Source organism: Oryzias latipes, chromosome 18 (genome assembly GCF_002234675.1).
Source record: "Oryzias latipes chromosome 18, ASM223467v1".
NCBI classification, from domain to species: Eukaryota; Metazoa; Chordata; class Actinopteri; order Beloniformes; family Adrianichthyidae; genus Oryzias; species Oryzias latipes.
The window spans coordinates 7,856,600-7,874,372 of record NC_019876.2 but is presented as its reverse complement, the minus strand read 5'-3'; the positions used below and the strand labels follow the sequence as shown (position 1 = coordinate 7,874,372).

General features: G+C 40.0%; 1 protein-coding gene across 1 annotated transcript; it reads right to left on the bottom strand.

The window, feature by feature from the left end:
* Positions 1-1,372: 1,372 nt before the first annotated feature.
* On the bottom strand, positions 1,373-17,373 carry LOC101163611 (protein O-GlcNAcase). The gene is made up of 17 exons (XM_004079739.4): positions 17,175-17,373; positions 14,716-14,767; positions 13,314-13,411; positions 12,038-12,168; positions 11,791-11,962; positions 11,606-11,704; positions 10,701-10,970; positions 9,181-9,267; positions 8,623-9,083; positions 8,370-8,544; positions 7,688-7,744; positions 7,370-7,455; positions 7,139-7,243; positions 6,509-6,600; positions 6,223-6,412; positions 4,421-4,580; positions 1,373-3,798 (listed from the first exon to the last, which is right to left on the bottom strand). The coding sequence occupies exons 1-17, from the start codon at positions 17,212-17,214 to the stop codon at positions 3,662-3,664; spliced, it is 2,412 nt and encodes an 803-aa protein (XP_004079787.2). The 5' UTR covers positions 17,215-17,373; the 3' UTR covers positions 1,373-3,661.
* Between the last annotated feature and the right edge of the window lie 400 nt (positions 17,374-17,773).

Below are 17,773 nucleotides of genomic sequence, written 5' to 3'. Positions count from 1 at the left end.
GTGCAGCTCCCCTTGAGGCTCGTGAGACCAATTGACCATTGTTGTACATATGGTATGTGTATTGTGAAGTATTTGTAAGGCTGATGTCCTTATACAACACTCTAGTTGTTTCATGAACAGGTCGTACTGGTGGTGCGTAAGTGTTTGTAGGTTTGCCCGTAGGATGCCCACACAAACTGCAGCCAGTCTGCACACAAGGAGCACACATTTATCACTTTAACAGCACTAACAGGAGTCCTTGTGCAGTTCGCAGGATTTGAGGCGGTTGAAAAAAGTAAAAATCTGCACTACACGTCTGCGTCTCACCTATCACTTTAGGTATAAGTGTTTGATTGTAGCATCCAACTAGAAAAGTAAAGGTGCATGAACATTTTCTCCCTCTGAAATCGCCGTCTCCAATTTCAAAATTTCATTCAGGCCACCTGTGTGTCCCGTGCAAGTTTGCCCGTTATTCACCCACAGGACAGTGACTAAGGCTTAGATGAGCACACATCCACTCACGCAAAAAAGGAACACAACCGACACCAACAACAAATGTTCAGTCAGGAAGCTGTGGAAGGACGTACATTTTTACCAGGTGTGTCAACAGCAGAAAATCTGCTCATGTGAAAATTATTTTTCTTAAAGACAAACATTTTCTTTGTCGATGACACATGCATAATCTTGCAATCTTTTAATGGTTTTAAAGTCTTTACATCTATCACTGATAAGAAAAGGCCAATATTATTATTTTTTTTCTAAAATGCATGCAGTTAAAATAGAGATGTGCTTGTGGTCACATCTGTATAATTGTCACATCTACTCCGAATGAATATGTTTATTTTTCTTCATGCATCTAAACAAACTCGGCTCTGGCATCTGCACATTACTGAACTACATTTAAAGAATAAAAAGTTAAATTATTATAAATTATAAATTAAAAAATATTTTTAAACGAAAAGGTAAATTATGAACAAAGAAGAGGCTAGAAAACCACAAAGATTTTGCATTAGAAATGAAAAAAATAAAATAAAATAAAAAACTTAAAATAAGAACTCAAAGTAAAAAAAAGTCTGTCAGATAGTTAGATTGTAGATAAGGCAAAAACGATTCATATGCACTTTTATGGGCATTTACAGAAAACCAATTTGGAAGTTACTTTCTTTTTTGGTATGTTTTGAATCCGAGTCATTTCTTTCTTACAAAAAAGCACAGTGTTGGTGCTGAAAAGAACATCAGTAATTGAGGATGTGGTCCATATTTAACAGGGTACGCTCTAATTCTTTAGTTTCAGAGCCAAACTCTCATTTTTCACCTCGCATTCAGGTGAGTCTGTGGGGTGGTTTTGGTCTCCAGAAGCAGTAGAAGTCATAAAATAAGTGTTTGGTTTTTCTTCTTCTTTGTTTTGGGAGGTTTCAGACTAGAAAAGAGGAGCTGCAACAGATTAGGTGTGTGATGCTGGAAAAAATCACACCTTCCTCTAGTTTCACACTGCACTCATACAGATACAACAGCTGACCATTTGGGGGATCACTGAGACAAGCACCATAATTTTTTTTTTAAAACTGCTACTCCCACTAACCCCACATATATCTTTCTATCATACGGATAAACGCCCCCCTGACTACAAGTTTACACATGGGACATTTTTTACGTTTTTTCTGATTTCTGCTACTTTGGATATGCTTTTTTTAACTTTACACAATAACATTACTTGGTCTATTTCATTTACTTGTGCTTCTTGTTTTGCTGCACAGTTGGTGAACAATCCCACTGTAGTGAACCACACTAGGGTTCACTTGCAAGCCAACATACACCCCCTTTTTTTTAGCTTAACTTGTTTTGTCCACATAAAAGTTGTCCACAAAGTTAAAAAAAAGCTACCTATCTCTACATCCCTAAAATTAAGAATATTCTCTAGAAAATAAATTAGAAGAAAACAAAAACTTCAGTGCAAATCAAACCCAGTGTGGGAGTACCCCCTTTGCTATTGTCATATAAAAAAATCTTGAAAACTATCATTGCCCTTGGAAATCTCTGGGTTTTTCCTGATTGCTGCCATACAGATTCAGAAATCGAAATCAATGCCTCAACATTTCCCCTCCTAATGAAAGAAAATGAGAATTTTACTTCTTTGCAAAGTTAAGATGTGTCACTCCCCTACTCTGAATGATATGTTTTTAACGTCTGAATGGTGAGTGCAAGAGCCTTTTTTTGCCAACTCTGTTGAATTGTCTTTGTCTCTTATTCGTTTTTAAAAGCCCCTTCAGACATGTAATTGGACTTTTTGTTATTTAGACTCCAGTTTGACTAAGCTAACTCACGTTACCACACACTTTATTGCCATTTTGTTAAGTCAGCTTTAGCAGGACTCAAACCTGTGGGCTGACTTAAACTGCTTGCTTTTTTAAATAAAAAGGTAAAAGTTGTATCGTAAATTGACATTGGGTGAAAATCACTGAAGAATTATGATTACAGGTCCTTAAACATGAAATAATGGGATGATGGGGCATGGGGTTTGATGGTGCCTCTCATTCAGTCATGTTAAAGATCAGCTCTATGTTAGGTGCTAATAGTAGCTACATTTCACCTCAGTTGGATCCAAATGTACCATTTTTAAATTAAAAAAAATCATTGTCCACCACAAAAATTACAATACCCTTTCTACCAAACAACTGTCAATAACTATTATTGCATTGAAGACATGATAACCTTTTTTCATTGCAACCTTAATCTTCACAAAGCTTCTTACTTTGTTGGCGTCTTACAAAAGCCACTGATATGTATTGGACAAATCTCTTTTAGGATGTAGACTTTTATGCAACACACTTATGGCTAAACAATAAAAATTCTTTGTTTGCACAAGTCAAACAAAAGTATAACAAAGCCCATATTGTAAAGCCTCCACCACCGTGCTAAACAGTTGTCCAACAGCATATAACAGGCGTGGCAAAAAAATAAAATCACTTGTTAAACCCCTTCATACCTGAATTTATTTCCAATTATATGAAAATATTATTCAGTGGGTTTTTTCTCTCAACGTGATGCTTAATTAATTTAATGGTACCTTGTAAATTAGCGACGAATGGTTTATTGTCTCAATTACATCAACATTTTAGTCCCACACCTACATTTGATTTGTTTGCTGCCACAATTAAGGTATGTTTCAAGTATGTTTTACTTAAACATAACCTTAATAGCATACTTTTTGTTAACAGAAGAATTTGTGATGCATGCCTTGTTTTTTACCTGGATTCCTGTTTTTCTACCATATTTAACCTTTGGAGAAAATAACTAGAACATTATTACCAAATGATTATTGGTGAATCTGTTTTATCAGACATGTTCACTATTTCTAAGGATTTCTGTTAAGATAATCTGGTAATAGCGCTAAAAGTTGTACCTGTTTGGAGCTTGCTTTGGAGCTGTAAATGTGACATGGTTTAACAACTAAAATGTCTGAGGTAGAATTTACCTGGTTTTAAATTAAAATTTCATTTAACATGACTGTAAAAGAAGGATGTGTGGCAACAATCACATGATCAACATTGCTGAAATGACCTGACGATGATCTGAATGACCGAATGTTGTCCCGGTAACAGACTGATGAAAGCATTACATATCTTGTGTGAAAAGGGCGTAAGTGTGTATTTGTGCGAGTGCTCTAATGTCTCTGTGGTTTTCATAGCAGCCTCCCTAGCACCACCCCCTCTCTGCTCCTGGCCTCTCCTCTGAGGATCTCCAGGAAGCCCAGTTTTGTCAGGAACTCCAGCCTCTGACGGTCTGTGGGCTGCACCTCGCAGAAGACACCCTGAGAACCTGCACAAAGACAAACGTGGAGAGCACAAACTGAAATATACCAGCATTTTCCTCTCCAACGCAGTGGGTCAGTAATGTGCAAGTTTAAGACTGAAGAATTATACTTCACCTGAGACATATTTAAAAGTCACACAAGCTTTCATATTTTAAGTGTAATATTTGTGTAAACATTGGTCTGGATTAAACTATATGGAATCCTTGGTCTTACATTCTGTGATAAGGGTAATTTTACAAGATAATAGTAATAATACAATTACTTTAGTGACTTGTTGACAATTTTTGTTTCTTAACTCAATTTTGTACTTTTTCAGCACAAAGAGAAAATCCAGCTGTAGTCTTTTATTTTGAAAATCCGCAGGATTTCACATGGTTTTTGTGTCAACATCCAGCCATGTAATTTTTTTTTAAACTGGTGGCTGAGTGATTAACTCTGTAGCCCTCATAGTGGGTTGGAAAATATGTTTTGCCCAAGTTTATCTCAAGTATTGATTACGTTTTTTTCCTTTATTTTAGTAGGCCTTATCACTTTCCCAAACCACTTATCACAGACCATACCAGCATTTTCATTGAAGGTAACAACAGCCCAGCCTTTCCTAACCTGAACACAGTAAAACACCCTTACCGTTAGCTTTCAATGCAGCGAGGAGGGCGGTGAGCAGGGTTCGGCTGACACTGATGTCCACCAGCTCTGGAAGAGCATCCAAACGCACCTGCGAGGGGAAGTGATGGAGGAGCGAGTCTGGGTACTCACCCTGGTCCTCTTCAATTAACCGGATTAAGTCCTTTTAAAAGGAGCAAGGAAAAAAGATTTCCAGATGCTATAAATAGACATTCCATTTTCTAATTTGATGCATTTTTTCTTACTTTGACTTAGATTAATATAAAAAAATAGTGCATTTTAATGCATGAAAAACATTTAAAAAACAGGTTCTTGATGACCTTTTGGGCAGGGGGGGTTACCATAGAAAAAAATATCAGCATTTGTGATGATTCTCCAAAGCCCTTTATGAATGGTAAATGGGATAAAGTATTCCCCCCTTAGTTACAGGGACCAGAAACACCTGCGAAACCACAGCGCCAACCTATAACCACCAGGAGTAATGTGGGGTTCAGTTTTTTGTCCGAGGACACTTGAACATGGGAAGGCAAGGCGGGAACCAAACCTGCGACCTTCCAATGATAGGTTGACTGCTCTACCTCTGAACTACAGGTTATTTCTCTACCTGGGGTACATGTAAATACAGTGTCCACAGCAACTAAATTCCACTGATAAAGGCAAAATAAAGAACTGTAAATTGCCAATAATGCATATGAATGTAAAACCAATCTCCATTAATGGTTTGCTTGACTAATAGTTGAAAAGATGGCAGCATTTCCTCCTGGATTGTACCTGTATAGTGTAAACTGGTACTGGCTACTTGTCCAACCTCATTGTCAAGTTATCATCTTACTAAATCAGTAAAGCAAAAGCATAGTTTAAAATTTCCACTAAAATTTGATGGAGTGCGATAAAGCAGAACAAGTGGCTTTTCAATATTAATTTGTAACAGCATGGAAACTTGTTTACCATTTGTGGCTTGACAAGGACTGGTAGTCATCCAAAGAATGACTGTTAGCATCTGACTGTACCCATTGCTTACTCATAGCTTTCTGTCTCTTGCAGCTGAAGAGTTTGTCACAATGAGTTATAAACACTTCATCAGCAGTGGGTGTTACAATGGAACCTCTAGATTTCTACAGACGGGCTTAGATGTTGGTTGATTAACTCTCGTTTCTAGTCAAGTGGTAAATATCTGCTCAAATGCTGCCCACTGGTCCCTGAGGAGAAATTATCCCAGTAAAATTATCTTCAAAGCGCCAAGAAAAACCCCAGTTAGAGTCAAATGGTAAATGTGTAATTTTTGTTGTCAAGTTCCAAATTTTTAATTGAAAATGACACGTTTGATTTTGTAAAACGCCATGTAATCGTTACATAGTGAAGTGCATTGGCTCTACATGCTTTCAACTTGAGAGAGTTTGAATGTCTTTCTTGTTAGTTCTGACGTCTTACAGGTGGGTAGAGGATCTTGAGGACCAGGAATAGGCTTCTCTGTACCTTAAAGAGCAGTTAGTTGCTGCTCAGCACAAGCATGAATATGACATTTAAATATGTTTTTGATGCACTGCATATGTATAAATTCTGAGCAACATTTACTTCAAGAGTGTTTCCATCCATGTTTGAGCACTGTGCTTTTATTTGGACCGTCTTATTGGGAATCTTCTACAGAAAACCCTTGATGGTCCAAGAGCAGGTGGTGGCATGTCAATGATTGTCAGATTTAAGCCATCTTGAATGTGTTTCTGCTTCTGCTCTGGATAATACCAAAGTAGTCATTTCAAAGAGATTTGGTTGAGGGTTTGATTCCAATTTACCATTTTACTCACCTGTGTGTTTGGGTGTGTGCTGTTCCCTTTGGGAGGATATTTGTCCCTCATTGCGGGTATCCAACTGGCCTGGCACCTCTTGGCAAAGCTTGGGACATCTAAAATGCCCAAAACACAGCCGCAAACACCTAACTCGTCTTCAAGGATGAAGCTGTACTCTGGGCTTAACGCCAAGCATGGGCCAAGACATCTAGGAGAAGAAACGAATACGTGTCTTTAATCCTTTTCAAATGAAGAGCAGTATACAGAGATCTTTTTTCCCCCACAAATGAACACGCTGACAAACCTGTCTCCTATGACATCTGGGTGAGCTATGTTGGACTCTTGGCCCCCCTGAGTTCTTAAATGTAACTGACGGACCATACGGTATAACTCCACCTGTGGATTCAAACATTTAGCTTTTTGTCTTCTCATTGCAGAATTACAAACCAAAAAGGTAAGTTGTATCAATCAGGTTACTAGAAACCACCGGTACTTATTAACAAAACTTTAGATGAAGACCTTCTAAAATATTGCAAAATGATGAGAAGAAAGTTGACAAGTGAACAATGAAACTTGGATTAAAATATTGAATCTGACTAAGAAGCACATTTCTGTGGCTGGACATTTATATGATAGTCACACTTGGAACCAAAAACTTGGGATTGGCATGAACATTTGACCAAAGTCTTTGGACTTCAGTCAAAAGCAAAGACTTGGGAGTTGAACCATCAATTGCTGTTTGTGATTTGAGCTCTTTTTTGCTAGAAGAAGATCAGTTCCCCATACGGTGAATAGCAGAACAACAAACTTTGATACATAATTATGTTTTATGCATGTATGCATTTAATGGTTAAGCTGCCCAGTGCAAATTTTTACCACATGACTATCTTTACAAATACTTTGCTAGTGTTCAGGGATAGGTTTTTTGTTTTACCTTGTCTTTGTTGTGGTATGGCCTGACATTGTAAAGACGAGAGGTAGGGAAGAGAGGCGGAGGGTGAGTAAAGAGTTCGCTGCAACTGCCAATTGGGAGAAGCATCTGTAAAACACAGACGAAATACAGAGCTTTTGATTTTTGTAAAAAAATAAATCAAATGTCACCAACAAGGAGACATTCGACTGCAGAAAAACAGATTTGAAAATTGAAAATGAGCATGTTTAATACCTGCACATCCCCGGACAAGCCCCCTTTAAACACCCATGGCTCAGAGTCTACGCCCATCATGTCTGCTCCTGTGGTTTTCCCACACCCTACAAGACAAGAATACTGCACAGTCAAAATTTAGCAACAACCTAAGATTGCAGAAAACCAAACAAAGGAGGTAGCGAAACATTTTTACCAGTGCTTTCACATTTCATGCAAATGTCCTAAATATTCCAAGCACTGCTGGCAAAAGCCTTCAACACAGTTTTGGGAATCTGTTATATAATGGCTGCAAGTCTTAGATACAGTTATTTGAGAGTAAAGTTGATGCTCACTCACAGTGAAAGCAGTTCCTCCAGGAGCCAAGAGCAGAGCTGTCACTCTGCACTCGTCCATCTGAGGAAGGTCAATAAAAGCCTTTGTCAAAGACATGTAGAACTGAATACATTTCTTTTATTAGGCACTGTCTACTTTAGTTTGGATCAAGGCTATTTCACTTCAGTCATCAAGGGCTTATCATTGCCCAACTTACTGCTCATAACTTGGATCAGAATGTTACACAAGAGTGGCTATAAGCTAATCAAATCAATTCCAAGAACAAAACCACAGAAAACATATCTAACATGGTAAAAAAGAATCATTGAAATAATGTGTCATACTTAATCCATTCATCAGTTTACAAGACACTTGGATGAGTGGCAAAATATTTCAAGGAAAAAGATTTTAAGTCCAGTAACCATGACTCAACTTCAAGACAATGTCTGTTGTTGAAAGTATTTCTAGAATGATAGGTGGGTCGGAATTTTCGCTAATCACTTTTTACATACACTGCATTAAGAATACAGAAAGCCAGTTTGGGCATCACGTTGCATCCAACAGCTGTTATTTTGTAAGAAATGGCCACCATTTAACTGTGTGATCGATGATGCTGTCACTGGCTCTTTTTCAGCTTAGTAAATTACAATTAGTCCACACAAAAAAAAGTATGCAGTTTTGTGTAATGAGCTTACTGTGTTCTTACCCAGCCAGCATACAAAGGCCTTTGCCACCAGAGCAGTGTTTCTGAGGTCCCACACGTAAGGATAAAGATCATAGAGCACAGCCCTGTTTGCCCCGCCCACCACGCTGCAGTGGAGCTGTGCTATGTCTTCACACAGAGACAGGAACCTCGAGGCTCGTCCATGCCACTCTTCAGCCTGACAATGTCACAGAGCATTGTGAGTCCAAACTTTGTCGTTTACATTTCGTTAGCTGAATGCAAATGTTTCCCTGACCTTCTGAGGCTGCGCCTTCTTGCCGTTGGTGCTGACCAGGTGGCAGTTTGTCTTCAGCCAAGTCAGATCCTGCAGAAGTTTCTGAGCCGATGGGCCATGCTCATGGGGAAGGTAGTGAAGACCAACCATCAGCCGCACCTGTGATTCACTGAGCAAACCCTTCCCACCACACATTCCCCGGCCCTGAACCTTCTCCCCCTGGCCTCCACTTGGGACTGGTCCCGGTCTAGATCCAGGAGACTTTTGACTTGAATAGCTCGATCCCTTCTTCTCCCCCATTTGTTTTTCCCTGTCCTCTAAAGTGGGTGAGGAGGGAGGAGAGCTGGAATTCAGAGGGAAGACTGGAAGTTTTGCCAGAGCAGAGGTCCCCCTGAAGGTGGAAGGACGGTCGGACCAGTCAGAAGTTTTGCAGCGTGATGTTTGGACATAACCATGTGGGTCCGTCCGTATGGTATGACGACCTTTAATCAAGATGTCTTAGTGTTAACAAAAGCTAGAGAGCTTCTTGATATGCAAAAGTTACAAGTCCCCATATTTGACGATGTCTCCATGCAGTACCTGCTTGTAGAGGTTGGTTAAGTTCTTCCATCCAGTCGTGCAGAGCAGCGGTTAGAGCTCTGTCAGGACAGTAGTCAAACTCCTCGTCTGCATCACAAGGAAAAATGACAGAGCATCTTAAAAAAGACTAAAACAGTTCTGTAACAAGTCTAAATCAGTGTTTTTCAACCTTTTTTGAGCCATGGCACACTTTAACCTTGAAAAAAATCCCGCAGCACACCAGCATCCAAAAATTAAAAAGAAAAAGGAGAAACGCATAGTCTGTATTGATCTAGTCCAGAGGTGGGCACTGAGGGCCGCATTCCTGCATGTTTTCCAGCATACCCTGCTCTGGCATGTTCTAATTGGCTGGACACACCTGAACCGGGTAATCAGCCATGAGTAGGGCAAGATTATTGGCTGGACACACCTGAACCAGGTAATCAGCCATGAGTAGGGCAAGACTATCTGGAAATCATGCAGACACACCGGCCCTCGAGGCCTGGAATTGCCCACCCCTGATCTAGTCCATACGCAATCTCACATGCATTTTTGTGATAATTGTGTCAGAAAAAGCTGGAAGCTGCTGCTGTTTTTTCTAAAAGTAGTAATAAAAGTTAACTTAGAAGATTTAAAAACTGTTTGATGTGTTTTCGTTGTGGTTTCAAGATGTTTAACAACAGACCTCATTGTGCGCTGAGACGCTATAACTTTAACCCAATGCATCATGGGAGATGTGGTGCGCAAACGGCCGGAGATCGCTTCTCTGAGCTTCATTGTTTTGTTCACTTGAACCACAGTCTGATACCGGATTCTGTGGAAAGTTACACCACTAAAGACGAGCTTTAGCTGGTATTTTTGTTGGAACTAAGAGACTTTATGAGCTAAATTGGAACATGGAAGTGAAGACTTGAACCACTTCTGATTGGTCAGACTGATGACGTATGATTAAGCCTCCAAGAATGATTGGTGGAGACAGTTAAAGGGAAGGGACTTTTCCAAAAAACAGCTGAAGCTGCGGCTAAATCGCGGTACCCTCATTCTTACCAACGTGTCTTTAATAAAATAAACTAAACACAAAGAAAAAAGTATTTTATGATCTTTCATATTCCTAACTACTCTGTGTTTTATCAGGACCTGTTTGGATGAACACAGAGCTGATTTCCTGGAGATGGAAAATGTTTTTAGATCAGTTAATGAGGGCAATTTCCCACGGCACACTTGACCATCTCCCACGGAACACTAGTGTGCCGCGGCAAACTGGTTGAAAAACACTGGTCTAAACAACAGACAACAATTCAAAGGGTTGTTGGACATAGCCTTCAAGGAATATTTTTCTTGAATTTATTTCATAAACCTTAACCAGAGCTTTAATGCTTGGCTTATCCTTTTTATTTTTTAGAAAATCCAAATATATAGAGATGTTTTGCAGAAGTCATGTAGCGTGATGTTTGTTCATAGCCACATTGGACTGTCCTCATGCTCTGGCGACCTGTTATATTAGTATAAGACAAAGGAGATGTCCAATCCAAACCCCTCACCTTTCGTTTCCTCCTTCCCTGCTCTGAGCCAGCTTCCCAGAGTGTGGAGTGGGATGTAATTGGCTTCAAACTCGCAGTTTGGATTGAGAAGCAGGCCTCTCAAGTTGCTTCTAAGTCCAGGCTCCCGGCCCTTAAAAGGGCCCAAGAAGAGGCGCCTGGAGTCATAGTCGTTAGCGTGCAGGTTGTCCCAGATGAGTGGGGGTCGCTGGAGGACAGACTTCACCTCAGCGAGGCCGTCAACTGACAGTTTCCTGGAGATGACCTTGCTACCTGTGGAATGAGAATGGGAAAGCCTCACAGTTGGAGAATCCAAACTGAAATCTGCAACAGAAATAGTTTTATAGTTATAGTTAGAAAAAGTTAAAACAAATCTAGCATCTCAGTTTGGTTCAGTTATCATTTCACATATCAGACACTTGGATTTCTCAGCTTAGAAACACTAAAAATCATGGAGCCCCAGAAAGCAGAACACAAAACAACTGAAGCTTCTGATGCAGAAATACAGAAAAAAGGCACACATTAGTAGGCATTAACTAAAAGGACGTGAGCAATGGGATCTGCTTTTCTCTATTGGCACGTGGGTGGATGTTCACATAAGTCATTTTGGGTTTGTGGAGGTGTTAGTGAGAATTTCTCTGAAGGCTTATTTTATTTTAGCATGTGTGTAATTGTGCATGGGACTGTCCTGACCAACCCAAAATCGCTGCTCTAAAAATGACCCAAAAGAAAATCACTTCCTGACCTCTTAAGACCTGAGCTAATATTTGGGTTAACCCTCTACCCAGATAGTCACCGTTAAGCAGAAATAACTACTGTGGTCATAGAACCCAAGATGGGATGTCCATGCATGTGGACACCAGGTCGTCAGAGGGACATGTATGTTCTTCGTGTGTTTTGACATTTACCAGTCCATATTACGCTAATATCCGGCAGCAGGTCTTCTCCAACTGTTTGTAGGTAGGGGGACTTAGACACGCTGGGGGAGCACAGAGAACTGCAGTACTCTACAGAGACAGAGAAGCAGAAAATACTGTTGCATGCAGTAAAACCAGCCTGACTGAATCATGCAACACTTTGACTCAAGGCTTACCTGTGGGACAGAAAAGGAAGACCGGTGGTTCCCCTAAGAACCGATAAACCTCGTTGGTAACAGTGACCTGAGCATGGGCAGAAGAGGCAAAGGCCTCGCTGTCAGCCTGACACATGGAGGCATCAATGTCGTCAAAGAGGATTGCAAACGCCTGGCAGCCCAGGTCTGCTACCTAAGATAAGGAAGAGATTCCCTTAAGTGGGGCTGAACAAAGTGGTGAGTGATAAGTATATAGACAATACCACACCTGTCTTAGCTTGCGTTTGAGTAAAGCTAAGTCACAGGACGAGGAAAAGACAATGTCCTGACCGGGGGAGAGTGCATAAACAAACTGCAGGCCTCTGGACTGGGCCTCAACGATGAGAGTACGCAACTGACCTGCAGGAAAAGGAGAAAAGGCCAGATGGAGAATATTGGTGAATACTGTTGAGTTTTTCTAAAACCTTAGAATTAATATGTCTTTTCTTTTTGACTAAATGTTCATGTTAACTTACTTCTACATATCAGCTTGTCATTATTTTTTAGTTTACTAGTGGTGTAGTTTAAAAAACAGTGACCAGTATAGGAATTGAACAATAGTGGAGCCAGTTATTAAAATAATTGTGCATTTTGTGGTACAAGCACCAAATTTGCCATGGATGTACAATACCTTAGGATCCCTTAGGAAAAGCACATTATCAACACGAAAATCCAAGATTTAAAAAAAATGTTTTAATATTATATATGGTAATATACATATAATAGTAGTCTGTAGGTACCCCTCAAGGTTAAAGACTGCAGTTTGTGCATGAACAGCCAATATTGTTGAGACTGGGGTAAATAGACACTAAATATTATTGTAAAAGTTAAAAAATTGTAAAAAATGTAGTGTATGGCTACCATCTTTAAAAATGGTGGCCCTTTTGGATTATTCTCACAGAAAAAATGCTTTTATGTAACAGGGCATCCTAAGGTAAATCCATGCCAAATATGGTGCTTGTGCCACAAAATGCACAATTTTTCTGAAATATCAACCTAACCGGCTCTGCCCAAACTCAATTATGTGTTTAACCCTTCTTTTGAAGGGTTAAAATGTGAAAACCCAAACACATTATGAGGGTTAAATTGCTGTTGAAGTTAAAAACAATATCAGTTATAAACTTATTAAAGAGCCAAATCAATAGTTCTTTAACTTTGTCTACGTATCTTTAAACACTCCATCCATCCATCCATCCATCCATCCATCCATCCATCCATCCATCCATCCATCCATCCATCCATCCATCCATCCATCCATCCATCCATCCATCCATCCATCCATCCATCGTCCTGACAGACTGGCATTTCAGCTATTTCTAAGCAAAGGCAGCCTTTAAACTGACATAGGTATTATAGGTTATACAGTAGGTGATAGGTTGCTGCACTGAAACTGTTGGAAAGTTTTCCAATGGATTTAACATGCACTAGTTTGCATTTTGTGCTTCAACAAGTTAACATGTGTGTACATACAATAATGGTTTGAAGGGTTAAAAAAAAATGACAACCTTCCTCTTCTGGAGAATAGACTTCTCTCCACAGCAGTCGATGTTTCAGGTCATCTTTTGGCCCATACAGGTAGGTGTTTAGTCCCCAGAGCTGCATCCTAACAGAAATGAAACATGATGGCAGTTGGTCAAATACAAGACAACTTACAAGAGTCAAGGTCCAAGTCAATTTTTGCCCAAAGCTAAAGATGTGAAGCTGCCAAATGCAAATGGTTAAAAAAGGCCCAGGCATTACTCGATGGAACATGATTAACCTACTAATGAGACAATTGGTGCTTTTAGGCCTGAATTAAACATAAGCTCATTATTCTTAAATGTGTGTTGAAGACCAGACTTTAGTACTCGTCAAATTAAGGCTAGAAGAGTGAAAAGACGAACCAGAACGGATGAAACGAGGGATCAGAAGCACAACAAGCTGAAAGAAAATAAATCCACAGTATTGATTCTAAGAATCCAAAGCCCCCTCAGTTACAGGAAATGCACTCCTGAATTATAAATACAGCATAGTAGTCAGAGAGAAACCGGATCTGCATCGGAGGCCATTCATGAACAAGTCTACAACCATGAACGGGCTTCCGCCTTTGGATTCTGATCGGGTTTCTTCTTGTCTTCTGCAGAAAGCAACCTTTTCTGTCATTGTTTCATTTCCTGGACAGAAGGAGTGTCAGTTGCCTCCACAAAGCTTCAACCCACCTTAAAAAACAAAATCACAGCTGCCAAACTTATGCAACACTTAGCATATGAATTCTACTCACAACCCACACTGAAGTCTCATAAAAACTTGTTTAGCAGGAGCCCACACATTTACATGCTGCTACAGTTTAGAAGTCTAAATAATGCCGTTAGGTCCTTCAGAGAAGAAGTTGGTGCCGATTTATCATTGTTTCAAAAGTTTGGATGAATAACCAAAAGTGGTCTTTAAACTAGCAGCCTACAGTCTACAGGAAACTTGTAACTAAAAGTCAAAAGAGGAATACACATTTTCTTTAAACATAACTGTAATATGATAATGTACGTACACTGCTTTTGGAATGTCCATATTTTCTTAGACCCTAAATCAAATTCCACTTGAGTCCCCCCACTATTTATCCTTTGACCTGCCAAAAATAAAGTTTGCCTCCCTTCAAGTGGTCATCCATGGCTGAGTTTTCGCTCCGAGATTGAGGCCTCCCTGCTTAAGAAGTAAGTCTGCATCCAGGATTTTGTTTTCTTTGTCACTCAGATAAAAAACTTGTATGTGGGTTTAGCCCACAGGGCTTATTGTCAGTACATCCTGAACTGACTTTGTTTACAGACCTGGCCTCAGCCCAACATATACTCACAGGTGAGAATATGAACCCAACAACAACAAAAGCTTACATGTTAGGAGTCTTTGGTTTGTAGGAAATATAGGCGGACTTACCATTGAAAAAGAACCTTCCTCTGATCAATGGACCATGGCCTTCCATAAAATCCTGCAGAAAAACGTTGTTCTTAGTACAAATGCAGAATTTAAAGCCTCAGTAGCATGCTCCTGTACTGGAAGTTGACCCATATAGGTTCTGTTGGTTACCACCCTGGAGGGTGGTAGAGAGGAGCAGCTGCACCTTAAGGGGAAGGAGCCCTTAAGGCTCATATGGCCACCTTAAGGAATATCATGAAAATGGAGTGTACAGATGCCATGCATGTGGTAACTGTATTGTAAAGCTATGGTAAGCTGCACACACTTCTGACACACACGTGATGCTGTCATATTGTGCACACACTCCAGTTGTTAGTAAGTTACCAATACTGACTATGCGTGAATGTGCACACATGGAGTGTGCAGGTGATATGTAAGTGCCCCTAGCATTCCCACATAAAGCACGCTCTGATTGTCTAATGTCTTCATTTCTAACAGTCAGACTCCACGCAAGGAGTGCACACTTACAGTATCACATGAAAGGCATCAACAGACTCCTTGAATAGAACGCAGGATTGGGGAGGGAATCAAAAATCTGTACGATACGTCTGCGTCTCCTCTACTTCCGTCCTACTTACCCTTGCTTGGTGTTGAAGTGTTCGCTACGACCTGTCGCTCACAGTGTTCATAGAGAAAAAATGTACATGAACAAGTATACCCTATCTAAGACCTACACGTTACGTCTTAGTCACCTCTGTGCCCCGTACAGGTTTGCCTATTTTTTGCCCAGAAGCTCAGTTGCGACAAAGGCTTAAAGGTGTGCATCCACACTAGAGATGAGGTCAATTCAAACATGCGATATAAGCCTTTTGCTTAAAAAAATTATAATTGTAAATAAATGCTTAAAATTGACAAGAAAGTTTGAAATATATGGACTGATTAAGCTGCACATATCAGCTTTATTAACCGTCAGTGCTTTTGCTCACACAAAACGATGCAACATCTTTGGCCACATCCCTGCTGCACTTGGCAGAAGCATAATTCAGCTGCGACTACAGCACACTCTTCATCCCAATTTCTATTCTTAGAAACGGGAGCAACTCTGATGTCCCTCTTCGGTCCTTTGTGTCTGTGAATAAGTCTGCACCGAGCGTGTGCTCTAAGTGGGTCAGTGAGGACCATATTCAACACCGATTGCGTTTTCTCGCCGATCCTCTTTGAATATTTTGGCACATATGAAGGTGTTTGACCTGCCTGCTGCTCCTATGGAGAGCCCCCCCCCCCCGCTGAGACAAACGCAATTACTGCCCAAGCTGGATGCCAACCCCATGACGTTATAAAACTCTTGGGTTTAAGGGAGACATAGGAGACCAGGAAAAGGAAATTATGCACATTTTTGTGGGATATGTGAGGATTCTAATCTTTGGCCAAACAGAGAAGCACTATTTTTACACAAAGTAGAAATGGAAGCTATTTGCACAAAATGGGTTTTTAGCTCTCGACTCATCTTGACAAACAAGAGCAGCAGACGGCCAACAAGCCACACTGCTTTCTTTGGCACCATTTGTGTGGCGTGTTTTCATTCGGTATACTCTTTAATCTGCCAATAATATGGCAGACAGTGACAGCTACACATGCTCTCCGTTTGGTAAATGATCAACCATTCTATGCTGTCAACATCCTTTATGGAGAAATTTTGTACAAACCACGATATATAATATACCATAATATTTAGCAACCAAGAATAAATAAAATACATTATTGCTTATTGCCTTGGGTAAATAAAATACCTAATGACTTTTAAATATGTTCAAAATGGGGTTTACCGTTTGACTGTGCAAGATGTTGTTAAATGAAGACTTGGTAACTCTTTTTTTCTCATTCAAACCAAGTTTTTATCCAACAATTTGTTTATTTTTTTCAGCAGAGTAGTTATAATGAATTAGAGAAAAACAAAATCTGGCAGATGCACTATAAAGCATTAAAGCTGATGCTAAAGTCCTAAAATATGTTATTTTCCTTTTAGTTCTTGAATGCCCATTCATGAATTTGGGAAAGATTTTAACCCATTGGTGGCTTCAAAGGACCCAGAAAAACATACCGGTTTGTAAAACGTTTTGTCGGTCATTAATAAAATGTTCTATTGTTCATGTCCAAGAATGGATCATATTTAAAGCCTCGAGTTTTTTTTTTTTTTTTTGCATTATCATTGTTACTGTAAAGCCCCAACAATCCGTCATTTGCGTCGCTAGTATAATTGTTCCATGAAACAAGCAGATAGTTATTAGATGTCAGTTATTTCATCTCCTCCTTATGGTTGAATTCCAGCTAAGCAGCGCTTTAACGCAGCCTCCCCTTCCTTCATTAATATATTAATAACAGCTGCTACGGTTTCAAATATGAGTGACGCCTTTAAAGCCAACGGTGAGGTGTTTTCTTTAATAGAACAATGATGAAATGATGGAGTCGGCCGCTCTCACCTTCCACCACCCCGCAGAGGAACCGCTGCTTCTCCTCCATGCTGTCACAAAGGCGGGAAGACGAGCTGCAGTCCCCGTCTGATGGCTTAGATTCCGCGGATGCTCTTCATGCCTCTCCACGGCGAGCTTCTTCCTCCTCCTCTTCCTCCTCCTCCTCCTTTCCCGCTGTGATGCTCCCGCGCTGCGTTCAGGTGCTCGCGTGAAAAGGCTACTTTCACGTGTTCCTCGAATACGCCAGTTTTCCTTTGTTAAGGTGGTTCCTTTCTTTAAATAAACAAAATGAAATCCCTTTAAATGCGGATTCATGCACTTAATTTAATATTAATATCATTTATGTTGGAAGAGTGAATTAAATGCCCTCCAAAGGAGATGATGGCATGACGGAATGAGGCGTTTCATGAACAACAGAAGGGCTGTTTTTGAAGGGTCTGTTTATGAATGGGAATGTCATGCTTTTCTGAAGATTGTGCATTATTAGTTACATTTCTTTATGCTCTAAATAAATTACAATTTTCTTTTATAAATACGTCCCTATGCTTGTAAACTATAAGATCAAAGCGTTGGATTGCGTTATGTATGAAAAGTCCTATATAAATAAA